This window comes from Pantherophis guttatus, chromosome 6, assembly GCF_059756535.1.
Source record: "Pantherophis guttatus breed Tessera chromosome 6, ASM5975653v1, whole genome shotgun sequence".
NCBI lineage: Eukaryota > Metazoa > Chordata > Lepidosauria > Squamata > Colubridae > Pantherophis > Pantherophis guttatus.
Window position 1 is genome coordinate 10762653 of NC_142068.1, and position 13369 is coordinate 10776021.

A 13369-nucleotide genomic window follows, 5' to 3' on the forward strand; every position below is an offset into this window, starting at 1 on the left:
ATGCATCGCTCTGAGCCTCCTTTTCGCTGTCAGAGGCCTTTAGGAACTTCTTCTGCAGCCAACAAGGAGCTCTGTTATTGACTTGCCGGCTGCAGAAGAAATGGGCCAGCAAGGCAGGTGTCAGGGTGTGCGAGGCCTGGCTGCAACTGTCTGAATGTAAGTAGTAGAGCAGCTCCAGCCCCCCATCCCAATCCTAGCTTAATTTTTACCCGTGTATCCTGGAGTGGGTGGGGTCTTAATTAAGGCTTATTTTGGGAGTAGGGTTTATATTGGGTGCACTTATATTGGGTGCACATAGAAAAGTATGAAGGCTATTGCTTAACGCATTGTAAGCTGCCCTGAGTCTCCGGAGAAGGGCGGCATTTAAACCAAGGTGGATAAAAATCAATGATTTTTTTAAAAAATTTTTTAAAAAAAATCAGATTTTTTTTATTTAAATCGGATTTTTTTGATTTTTATTGAATTTATTTTAATAAAAAACTTTTGGGGTAAAAATCTATCGTAAGACAGTTTTCTATTTAAGATACATAAATAATTTAGTTTATTCAGCATGAAATGGAGCTGAGTTATGTAGCATGAGGCTGTATATTCTGCAACACTGGGACTATCGGTGAGTCAACAGCGGGTCAAAGGAGTAGCAGAGATGACAGTTGCTCTTTAAAAATTATGATTTAAATCGAGTTGATTTAAATCAAGCCTTTTTACTAGTGATTTAAATCATGATTTAAATTGTGATTTAAATCAACTCGATTTAAATCAAATCCACCCTGATTTAAACCAAATCAATCAACAAATAAATAAACATGTAAAAATCAAGCTAGGACTTATTTTCGGGGTAGGTTGTATTTTCGGGAAAACAGTTGTAAATGTAGAATTTGGTTGTAAATGGTTGATTTTGTTTTCTCTAGGAAAGTCATGAGCAGATTGATCTTCCAGTGCCAAAATATTTAACTAGCACGAGTTCAGGAGGAGGTCATAGTGGGGCTGTAGCTCCCATGACAGGGACAGTGGACAAGGTAATTCTGGAACGGGAGTCTTATGAAACATTCGTTAATTTAAAGTATGTTTTTTTAAAAATTGGAAAAAATTGTAGAGAAGACATGAAAATGATTCAGAAAGGCTAGTAAATCACTACTTATTTCAGGCTGCTTACCATTTCTCACTTTACTACCTGGGTAGTTTGCAGATGTGTGGAGTTTAATTCCCAGAATTCCCTAGGCCAACATGGCCACCGTGGAGACTTCTAGGAGTTGAAGTCCACTCATCTGTAAATGACTCATATCAGGAAACACTGCATTGAGTTTGTGGTTTCTTTTTCGCGCTTGATATTTTCCTGACATTCATTTAAACCTGCTTTTGTTTTCTCAATTGTAATTTTGGTTTTTAAATGGGTTTTTAAATTGATTTTAAAAGGGGTTGTGGTGTTTTACTGAGTTTTGGATTTCTTTTTGTTTGTTATAATTATGTGAGCTGCTCAGAGTCCCAAATGTGACATGGCCGACTATAACAAATTGAACGAAGGAATGTATGTATGTATGTATGTATGTATGTATGTATGTATGTATGTATGTATATATATGTGTGTGTGTATGTATATATATATATATATATATATATATATATATATATATATGTATATGTATATGTATATGTATATGTATATGTATATGTATATGTATATGTATATATTTGAGTTGGCAACTGAACAGGCATTATCTTTAAATATCCTGCTGGAAAAAATAAGTCCAAAAATAAAAACAGGAGGTTTCCATTCTTCAGCTTTGCCCAGAGAACCATTTTGTTTTCTTTTGCTATCTGTGAGTCTACAGGAAATATAATCCTAATGATGTTCGTAGGGGAGGAATAGGCCATGCGACTCAATTCTCTTTTTTTTTTTTTTTTGTTTAGGTTTTTGTAAAATCTGGAGACAAAGTTCAAATTGGAGACTCCCTTGTGGTGATGACAGCTATGAAAATGGAGGTATCTTTAGAAAAACTGTTTTTGTACAGGTAGTCCTCGAATTACAACAGTTCGTTTAGTGCCCTTTCAAAATTACAACGGCACTGAAAAAAGTGACTTACGATCATTTTTCACTTATGGCCATTGTAGCATCCCTGTGGTCACATGATCAAAATTCACGAAATTGGCAACTGACTCATATTTATGACAGTTGCAGGGTCCTCTGGTCCCTTTTTGTGACCTCCTGACAAGCAAAATCAATGAGGAAGTCAGATTCACTTAATAACCGTGTCACTAATTTAATAACTGCAGTGATTCACTTAAGGACTGTGTCAAAAAAGGTCGTAAAATGAGGCAAAGTTCACTTAAATGCCTCACTTAACAACAGAAATTTTGGGCTCAATTATGGTCATAAGTCGAAGACTACCTGTAATGTCTTGATTGCAAGAGTTTTCCAGATGTAATATTAAATGGAATGGAATATTCCATTACAGATCCATAAAGGATGATCTTTCAAAATATACTACTGTTTCCGTAAGTTGGAGTAAAGTTCCACTCTGCCATTGTTCCATTCTACCAGTGTTTCCCAACCTTAACTATATTTTACCATGTGTGTAGTTCAACTTCCAGAATACTCCAGCCAGACAGCTGGTCTCCGCGTGCACATGCGTGCCAGAAACCGGAAGACCAGGTAGCTGGTGTGCATACATGTGCCGGAAACCAAAAGATCATCTGCTTTTTCGGTTTCCAGCGTGTGCACGTGCTCTGGTTTGCCACTTAGTGCCGAAAAAATTTGCCAACACAGGTATAGGGTGTCCTGCTTGAGCAGGGGGTTGGACTAGAACCGTGATGGTTAACCTATGGCACGCATGCCACAGGTGGCACATGGAGCCATATTGTTGGGCACACGAGCGTTGCCCAAGTTCAGCTCCAGCATGGATGCGCGCGCTGGTCAGCTGATTTTTGGGCCTTTTGGGCCCACTGGAAGTTGGCAAATGGACTGTTTCCGGCCTCTGGAGGGCCTCCGGTGGGGTGGGGAAGGCTGTTTTTGCCTTCCCCAGGCTCCTAGAAAGCCTCTGGAGACTGGGGAGGGCAAAAAAACAGCCTACCGTGCCCACCATGCTGTCACATGCCAAAAGTGGGGGGGTCGCATGGGATCGTGCATGCATGCATTGGGGGGCAGGGCGCCTAGAATTATAGGTGTGGGCACACGCGCGTGTGACTACCCTGCACTACCCCAGCTTTTGGCACGCAGTGGCAAAAAGGTTAGCCATCACTGGACTAGAAGATCTCCAACAAGATCCCTTCTAGCTCTCTTCTGACATGTATATAATGTGTGCCTTCGAAACTGTGGACTAAGTATGCATCTAGTTTGTATGACATTGTTTTCGGTTGAACTCAAGAACTGATGTAGTTTATCTTTTATCTACAGCATACCATCCGGGCTCCCAAGGCAGGGATAATAAAGAAAGTCCTTTATCAGGAGGGTTCACAGGTCAACAGACATGCTCCTCTTGTTGAGTTAGAAGAGGAAGACTGATGCAGAATAATCCCCAGTGATTGGAGGTAATGCATTTTGCATCTCAGTTGTTCTTTTTCCCATTTCTCAAGAATCCATGTTTATTTGTTATTTGAATAGATTATCAATGCAATCTTGTGTACAGGTGGTCCTCGACTTAACGACCACAGTTGAGCCCAAAATTTCCATTGCTAAGCGAGACAGCTAAGTGAGTTTTGCCCCATTTTATGACTTTTTTTTTTTTTGCCACAGTGGTTAAGCGAATCACTGCAGTTAAGTTAGTGACACGGTTGTTAAGTGAATCTGACTTCCCCATTAACTTTCTTTGTCAGAAGGTCACCATGTTCCTGGGACATTGCAACCATCATAAACCAAACCAGACAGACAGAGACTTCAGAGGATAATTAGAACTGCAGAAAAAAACAATTACTACCAACTTGCCTTCCATTGAGGACCTGTATACTACACGAGTCAAAAAGAGGGCTGTGAAAATATCTACAGACCCCTCGGATCCTGGACATAAATTGTTTCAACTCCTACCCTCAAAACGAAGCTATAGAGCACTGCACACCAGAACAACTAGACACAAGGACAGTTTTTCCCCAAATGCCATCACTCTGCTTAACAACTAATTCCCACAACACTGATAAACTATTTACTAAGACTGTATTACTATTATTTTTCTCATCCTTCCTATTACCTATCTCCTCCCATTTATGACTATAACCATTTTGCTTGTATCTTTACGATTTATATTGTTTTATTTGTTTCCTAGTATGGTTTAATTGCTTATTAGTAACCTATGACTATCACTGTTGTATCTTATGATTTTTGATGTTTTTTTTCTTTTTTTTTATGTACACTGAGAGCATATGTACCAAAGACAAATTCATTGTGTATCCAATCACACTTGGCCAATAAGGAATTCTTTATTTCTATTTCTATTTCTATTTCTATTCTATGCCAGTTGTCAAGCATCAGAATTTTTATCACATATGACCATGGGGATGCTGCAGTGATCATAAGTGTGAAAAATGGTCATAAATCACTTTTTCCATGCCGTTGGAACATTGAAGGGTCACTAAATAAATCGTTATAATTTGAGGACTACCTGTACTTTGTTGTTTTTTTGTTTTGTATTCTTCTGATGTTTTCCTATCACAATTTCAGGAAGAACTGCCTCCAAATTCTTTGCTCATGAGAATGAAAGAGAAGAGTCCAAGGATTGGTTTGCCTATGCACAGCCATGTTTGATCATCCTCGGCGTTTCAGTAATGATCCTTTCTTATTGCTGGATTTCTTAGCAATTGATTACTCTCCATGAAAGCAAAAAACGGTCCCCAATGAAAAATATTTTAGATCTCCACTTGAGGTGTCTTACAACAGAAAACTCTGATGCCTGCATGGGGAGTCCAAAGATCTTCCTCCAATCTTACCACTATTGCCTTTTTGAGAATTGGGACTTGAAAAGTTTGTGATTATATTTTCATTAAGCCAGCAATGTAATCGGATAGTCCTGGATGAGCTGAGTTCTCACATTTCCATTGGCATAATAATAGCTTGATCCTGGACAGTCAGTGTGGATGAAGAAATCTGGACTGAGTCCACTAAAGAACAGAAGATAATGAAGTAATGTACCTTCCTTTCCAGAATCTGTACTCATTTGAGGGATCAATTATAGGCAGAAACTTTTTCCTCCATTGTCTTTACTGGCATGTGTTGTCTCTTCGGAAAATAGCTGCAATGACCATTTAGAGCTTCAAAGACCAGATTCAATTGTTGCATTGTTTTAAAACAGGGGTCTCCAACCTTGGCAACTTTAAGCCTGGTGGACTTCAACTCCCAGAATTCCCCAGCCAGCTGGCTGGAGAATTCTGGGAGTTGAAGTCCTCCAGGCTTAAAGTTGTCAACCCCTGTTTTAAAACATTTTGAGAGCTGTGGTTGGGAATGACAAATTGGGATTGGTAATTTAAGACAGAGACGGTTTGTTCTGATCTCTTTTTGTCTCTGGTTTGATTATCTGATTATGGCATTTCTAATACAAGATCTCTACGTTTTACACAGTACATTTAAAAGGCTAATTAACATGTTAACAATACAGCTCTGCAAGTATTTTTCCTATATTTTCTTACTCTTACTGTGATTTGTAGAATTCTTGAGTGGAAATAGGAATTTGCAGATGAGTTCCTTCAACTTAGATTGGATACATATTTTAAGGTGGAAGCCATTTTTCCAATAATTTCAGCAGTCTGAACAAACAAATGAACTTAGGTTTGAGAGCAGTTCTGTGGGAAAAGAGAACTATTGAATTTAGAGGTACACTGACCTGTGCTTGATCTGTTTTCTTCTCCCTTCCCAAGTCAGATCAGAGAAATTTTCTAAACAAAACTATTTCTTTCTGAGCTGCCTTTCTTCCCAGCAACTCTATTAACTTTAAAGCACTAACTGCAATTTAACAAGTTCAGTTCTATGACTTAGATTAATAAATGGAACTTCCCAACCAGCTTGTGCTGCTATATGAAACTGACCAGACCCTAATCAGTTTCACACAAAAGGTTTCCTTTTGTCTCCCAAGTGCAACCAATGTTTGCCATTCCTTTTGAAGCATGTTCCCCATTGCCTACTTATTCTCTTATAATCCCTTTCTCTCCAATGGATGTAAATACAAATTTCAATTTTCTTCTTGTTAATCATCAGAGCTTTCATGATCACATGGTCACGTGCATTCCAAAGGGCAGGAGAGTAGAGAAAGGGACTGTAACATTTGCCTTTTTACCTAGCTATCTTGTGAGTTGAGTTCCCGGGAACATTCCCCACCATTTGGGTTCCCAGATATCTTTGGGGATGTTTCCTTCTGATGCTGTAAAGCAAAGCTGAAGTAAAACCCTAATAACTCACGTTTATGTGATTTTTCACTTAGCTTCACTCAATGACCAGGTCATCAGTACCAATTGTGGTTGCTAAATGAGGACTACCTATATATGCATCATATGGAACATATACTTGCTCAACAAGGAACTATCCGTCAAGGGAAGAGTAGGAAATAGATGGGTAAAAAATAATGAGCTGCCTCTATACTTGATTCTTGACGGACTAAAAGAAAAGATGAGCACTCAATGTTTCTTTCCAAACTCCTGGCTATTTGCGCAACTTGCCCTATGAATTTTAATGACATTTAAATTTAGGCAGCCTACTTTTAGCAGTAGCATGTTTGTCCATGGATGTTTTCCAGGAAGTACTGACCATGTTTTGGAGACTAGTGGATCATACTTAACTGTTCCACAAAAGGCTTATCATCTCTAATATTGATTTAAAGCAGAGGTTTCAAACTCAATTTCATTGAGGGCCGCATCAGAATTCTGTTTGGCCAGTGGGGGGGCATGGCCAGCTCAACCAGCCTGAGTGGCGTAGGAGGCTAATGCCTCCTACTAAGGCAGCGTTTAACATCCAGCTGCCTGCAATTACTGCGAGTTCAATTCTCACTAGGCTCAAGGTCGACTCAGCCTTCCATCCTTTCTAAGGAGGGTAAAATGAGGACCCGGTTTGTGGGGGCAATAAGCTGACTTTGTATAAAATATACAAAAGTATGAAGGCTATTGCTTAACGCATTGTAAGCCGCCCTGAGTCTCTGGAGAAGGGCAGCATATAAAAATAAAATAAAATAAAATAAAATAAACATCACTCGTGTCCGGGGTACCTGTGGTGGCCCAAGCACTCTTCCAGTGAAAACGGGCTCCCGAGCTCAGTTTTCGGCTGTGACAGCCTCCTGCAACCCTCTGCCAGTGAAAACGGAGCTCGGGAGGGCTGCACATGGCTCCCTCCCAAGCTCTCTTTTTGCTGGCAGAGGCACCACGGGCCGATCCTTCATTGTTTCCACGGTGGCCCTGCAGGCCAGATCTAAGCAACCTGCAGGCCAGATCCGGCCCCCAGGCCTTGAGTTTGACACCCCTGATTTAAAACATTCATATCCTACAAATAAGGGGACGCAGTGGCTCAGTGGCTAAGACACTGAGCTTGTTGATCAGAAAGGTAGGCAGTTTGGTGGTTCGAATCCCTAGCGCCGCATAACGGAGTGAGCTCCCGTTACTTGTCCGACCTTCTGCCAACCTAGCAGTTTGAAAGCATGTAAAATGCAAGTAGAAAAATAGGGAACCACGTTGGTGGGAAGGTAACAGCGTTCCATGTGCCTTCGGTGTTTAGTCATGCCAGCCACATGACCACGGAATTGTCATCAAACAGCGCTGGCTCTTTGGCTTAGAAACGGAGATGAGCACCGCCCCCTAGAGTCAGGAACAACTAGCACATATGTGCGAGGGGAACATTTACTTTTACCTTATCCTACAAATTAGCCTCAAAGCTGGAAGAGCTATTCACATTATGATAAAAACCAAGACTGTTCCTGATCTGAAGCATATAAAATAAGTCAAGTTACTATAATGATAAAACAGGAGAATACATTTGCATACATAATATAGGTTCCTTAACTCCTCCTTCTGCTCTCTCTGAGTTACTTTTCTGTTTATAGACAAGAAGTAAAGGATGGAAACTAATCAAGGAGAGATCCAATCTAGAATTAAGGAGAAATTTCCTGACAGAACAATTAATTAGTGGAATGGCTTGCCTCCAGAATTTTTGGGTGCTCCATCACTGGAGTTTTTAAGAAGAGATAGCCATTTGTCCAGAATGGTATAAACCGTCTCCCTGCTTGAACAAGAGGTTGGACTAGAAGACCTCCAAGGTCCCTTCAACTCATTCTGTTATTTTTCTTGAGCCAAGCAGCCGAGTTCCAAGCAAGAAGTCCACCCATTATTTTTATTTTAATCCTTTCACCTGCGGATGTCATTGATAAATATTCAGAGAGACTGTCTTGGAAATAAAAACGATGGCAATTTATTTTGTTGTGTGTGTGTAAATACATACATACACAGGCATACACACCCTTTCTAAAAGTGACAAGCTAGTTTAGTTTAGTTAGTTTAGTTTATTTGATTTATATACCGCCCTACTCCCGAAGGACTCAGGGCGATGAACAGCCACAAGATAAAAAACACATAAATACAAAATTTAAAAACAGAATAAAACCGAATTAAACAATTTGGCCAAAGACAGATTTAAAACACCCCAATAAATTAAAAGCGAATTAAAATTTACGTTTTAAAAAGGAAAAAAGGGAAAAATTAGGCCAGGCCAGCCTGATGGAATAAGCTAAATGGGATCTGGGCTATTACTTTGAGTGTTGTTGTTGTTGTTGAAACAATTCAATATTTTTTTTTAAAGAAAAGAATTAAAAGTCTTGAGATTGATCCTTGGTGATTACATGGAGAGATCGATATTAAAGTTTTTGACGACAATATGGAAATAATTTTCCTTTTAAGGATTTTCCTCCCCAACTGTCCAATCCAGTACTTTGGGTAGTTCATGTCAGTTTCCCCTCAGTTCTAACCAGGTTTAACCCCACTTAACATTGTTCAGGATTAGCCAAGGTCATTGGATACTCAGAAACTCCTCTGAAGAAACTGGGGATTGTAAGAAATAAATATAGCACAGAAAAACAAAAACAGCCCTCACAAATCTGTTTCAGGAAGTGATGAGAAGAATTACGCAGCCGTGCCCAGAGGCAGCCAAGAGGATTACAACTTGGGAGCACAAATGTGATGAAATGAAGGATGTGTGACTTCAACACATGATCTGTGGCCTTCTGACATATGTGTGTGTCATGCATTCCTGGGTGTTTAAAAAACAGTTGAGGAGAAGGAAATGTGAAAAGACTCCACCTACTTATTTATTTGTAGTATGGCACATTCACATTTTGATAAAAAAAACACAAGAGATCAAAATACAAAAGATGAAATCTAAAATAATACAAACGTATGTCTAGATCACGGGTATAATTTTTTTTTGCTTCGTTTGTCACCGCCAGGAAATCGGCAAAGCCTCCATTACAGGCTCTGTTTTGGACAGTTTGTTTTTCAGTTTTTCAGCCCCACAATCGCAATTTGGTGACGGTATTTTGCGGCTTTTCCAAATGCAAACAAATGCACCTATCACGCTATTCCTTTTCAGAGTAAGAAAAATTATGCAAAGTAGAGAAAACAGCCAGAGGTAAAAGAGGACAACTAAAACAGGTTTGTATCAATGCCATTCACTATACTGTTCCATGGGTTTCTGTTCTGGCAAACTGCCATGTCCATAGAGAATCTCATTTATAGATAGTCCTCAGAACTGTTTAATGACAGTCTGAAGCTGTCGTTGGAAAAAATGACTTCCCACCAGGGGTGAAATGCTCCTGGTTCGGACCGGATCATCCGATCCAGTAGCGATGGCGGCGGGTGTTTCAGAGAACCGGTAGCAAAAATCCCTGAGCCCCCACCCCACCCCCCGCCCAGCTGAGCTGCGCGATCATCAGAGGCTTTTTTTCCCCTTACTTTTAAAAGCACTTTTTCTACAAGCTCTTCGGCCAAAAAAATGCTTTTAAAAGTAAAAAAAAAAGTCTCTGATGATCGCACAGCTCAGCTGGGATCGTCAGAGGCTTCCAAAAGCATTTTTTTCTGCAACCTCTTAAGGTTGTAGAAAAAATGCTTTTAAAAGTAAAAAAAAAAAAAGGTGGCCACACCCACCCAGTCTCATAACCCACCACCACCAAGCCACGCCCACAGAACCGGTAGTAACGAATTTTACATTTCACCACTACTTCCCATCCGTTCTTGTTAACAACCATCCCACTACCCCCAGTCATGTGATCACAATTCAGGTACTTGGCAACCAGCTCACCTTTACAGTAGTTGCAGCCAGTGGTGGGTTGCCCCCAGTTCGGATCGGTTCACAAGAACCAGTAGTAAAACTGGTGGGAGGCTCCGCCCACTGACCCAGACGTCATCAGAAGTGATCTACGGATGCGCGGGCGGGCACAATGCGAACCGGTAGTAAAGGTAAGTAGAACCCACCCCTAGTTGCGGTGTCTTTGTCGTCACATGGTCATAATTTGTAATCTTCCCTGCTGACTTCTGATGAGCAAAGTCAGTTGGATCCACTTAACGATCTTGTGATCTGCATAACATGGGAAAAAGTCATAAAATTGGGTGCAGTCACATGACTCACTTAACTGCATTGTTTAGCAACCAAAACTCCAGACCATTGTAAATTGAGGACTACCTGCATTGCCTTTTGTTCTTCAAAGCAGTGTTTCTCAACCGTGACAACCTGAAGATGTGTGGACTTCAACTCTAGAAATTCCGGGAGTTGAAATCCAGACATCTTCAAGCTGCCAAGATTGAGAAACACTAAAGAACTTACCCCTGTTTCTTTAAGGATCACATTAACTCCATCCAGTCTTGGCCTTTCCAAAGCATCAATTCTTGGTTGGGGAAAATGGAAGAAGAAATTTTAAGATGTGCCAATGCAGTGGGTAAAAAGTGATTTGCTGTAAGGAATAATTGCTGACAGTAGCAAAAATGGCCAAAGCAAAGATGGCAAGACACAATAAACGCAGATGTGAAAAATTGCACAATTAGACCTGGGTGCTGTGTTTGATCGTGTAACATGGTGTTAGTTAACCTGAAAAGTGGGCCCTGCACCTGTAGGAATAACCAGTGGTGGGATTCAGCCGGTTCGCACTACTTCGGGAGAACCGGTTGTTAACTTTCTGAGCAGTTTGGCAAACTGGTTGTTGGAAGAAATCATTAGGGCAGAGAACCGGTTGTTAAATTACTTGAATCCCACCACTGGGAATAACACTAGTACGATGATGATGAGTCGCAAAAATGCTCGGTTTTGCCCATGCTGTAGGAAGAGTCAAGTACTTCAGAAGAAACTTCCTAACAGTGAGGACAATCAACCAGTGGAACAGGTTGCCTTCAGAAATTGTAGGGGCTTCATCACTGGAGCTTTGTAAGAAGAGACTGGACAGCTATCTGTTTGAAATGGTATAGGTCAGTGATGGCTAACCTTTTTGTTGTCACGTGCCAAAAACGGAGGGAGTGGGGGGGGGTTGCACGCGCGTGTGCCCACACCCATAATTCAATGTGCCCTGCCCCCCACGCATGTGTGCACGACACCCCCCCCCCCGCACTCCCGCTTTTGGCACCATCACTACCGGTTCGCTCCTGGGCACTCACACACAACACTTCTGCACATGCGCAGAAGAGTCCGGGTGGGTGGCCGGAGCCACCCGCCACCACTACCGGTTCGCCCAATCCGGGGCAAACCGATAGCAACCCACCATTCCCCGGGTAGGCCCGTTTTTCACCTTGCCCAGGCTCCAGAGGCTTTCTAGGAGCCTGGGGAGGGCTAAAACAGCCTTCCCCACAACCCCAGAGGCCCTCCGGAGGCTAGAAATGGCCCATTTCCCAACTTCCAGTGGGCCTGGAAGATCTGAAAACCAACTGGCTGGTGCATGCATGTGCGCTGGAGCTGAACTACGACAACACTCGCATGCCAACAGATATGGCTCCGCGTGCCACCTGTGGCATGTGTGCCATGGGTTCGTCATCAGGGGTATAGGTTCTCCTGCTTGAGCAGGGACTTGGACTAGAAGACCTCCATGGGCCCTTCCAGCTCTGTTCTTTCATTGATTCAAAAATAAAAGTGGGAACAGGATTGTTAAGAAGGGTGTATGCCAAACTAGAAGAGCTAGGGACACGAATGATTGGATCTGAAGGAATGGGGAAGAAATGCTTGCTTACTGAATCACAGAACCGTGAGGAGCCAGGAAAGGCAGACTAAGAATCATTCTGCTGGATCTTTTCCAGACTACGTGGCCCTGTTATGTTAGGAGTGTTTTTAAATATTGTTTTCCGGAACGGTAAGTTTGGAAGGGCCATTGTGGCTATCAAGTCCACGTGGCTCAATACAGGAATCGAAACGGAAGCATCTCAGGTAGAAGGGTCTTCTGGCTTTACCGAAATGCCAACAAGGGAAAAGGAGCTCAATGCCGGATTATATATTAAGTAAACCACAACTTCCTGGGTTCACACACTAAACCACAAACGAAACAGAAAATATTTGGTGTGAGAGTCTGACTAATTCACAATGGGGAAGAAGGGACTGTGTGCATTCATGCAAATCATCATCGCATTTATTCCTCTATTCCATGCAGGTTGTGTGACATGTATAAACCAAATCAGTGGAATAGCTTGTCTAGAATGGATGTTCTATCAATTTTTTAAGAAAAGATTGGACAACCATTGGTCTGAAATGGTATAAGGTCTCCAGCATGAGCAGGGGGTTGGACTAGGAGATCTCTCAGGTCCCTACCAACTCCGTTATTCTGTTGTTGTTATTCAAAATTGTTTGGTATTAGGTTGTTTGGTATTAGGCTGCATGGCATCAGTTGTTTCCAGGGGAGCGACAGTAGAAAACAAAAGCCAGAATGGCAGCCATGGCCATGTGATCAAAGCCCCACCCCTTTTAGTGTTATGATGCATGCTAGAGTGGGTGGAGCTTTGATCACATGATTGCAGCTGCCCTCTTGACTTTTGTTGACATCCGCCCCGCCCCCCTTATAGATACTTCTGCATAGTAGATAGGGTATTTTCCCACTACAGAACAACTTCAGGAAGGAAGAAGCATTGTGATTACTAGCAATAATTGAGTGGATCAGTAAACTTTTGGATTCTGCTAGAGCGGGAGAGAAAAGGATTAAAGCCTTTGAGTTCTCGTTCCGTTTTTGTCTGCCCAAAGGTTTTTGCCCACCAGTGAGTTTTGTGCACTAATGTGCTTATTTTAGTTCTCATAGTTGTAGGAGATGACCAGATTGAGCCCAAGGGAGGGATCAAACTCATCATCAGTCGAATCCCTTTACTTCCACAAGTGATTTAAATCCAGCCCACCTTGAATTCCTTTCTATTCTCAACTCCCGCTAATTTCCCTTGAATGTTAGTAGTTCAGATTCTT

General features: G+C 41.5%; 1 protein-coding gene across 4 annotated transcripts in view; it reads left to right on the top strand.

The window, feature by feature from the left end:
• MCCC1 (methylcrotonyl-CoA carboxylase subunit 1) overlaps positions 1-6375 on the top strand; it is a 34920-nt gene extending 28545 nt beyond the window's left edge. For 3 of the 4 annotated variants that reach the window (XM_034438898.3, XM_087872487.1, XM_087872489.1), the window contains 4 exons: positions 909-1016; positions 1909-1980; positions 3392-3525; positions 4649-6375. In XM_034438898.3, coding sequence (XP_034294789.2) covers positions 909-1016; positions 1909-1980; positions 3392-3499 — 288 coding nt within the window. In that variant the 3' untranslated portion in view covers positions 3500-3525; positions 4649-6375. Of the gene's footprint in view, positions 1-908; positions 1017-1908; positions 1981-3391; positions 3526-3810; positions 4583-4648 lie in introns of those variants that run through there. The other variant, XM_087872488.1, reaches the window with a different exon arrangement.
• The last annotated feature ends 6994 nt before the right edge of the window (positions 6376-13369 follow it).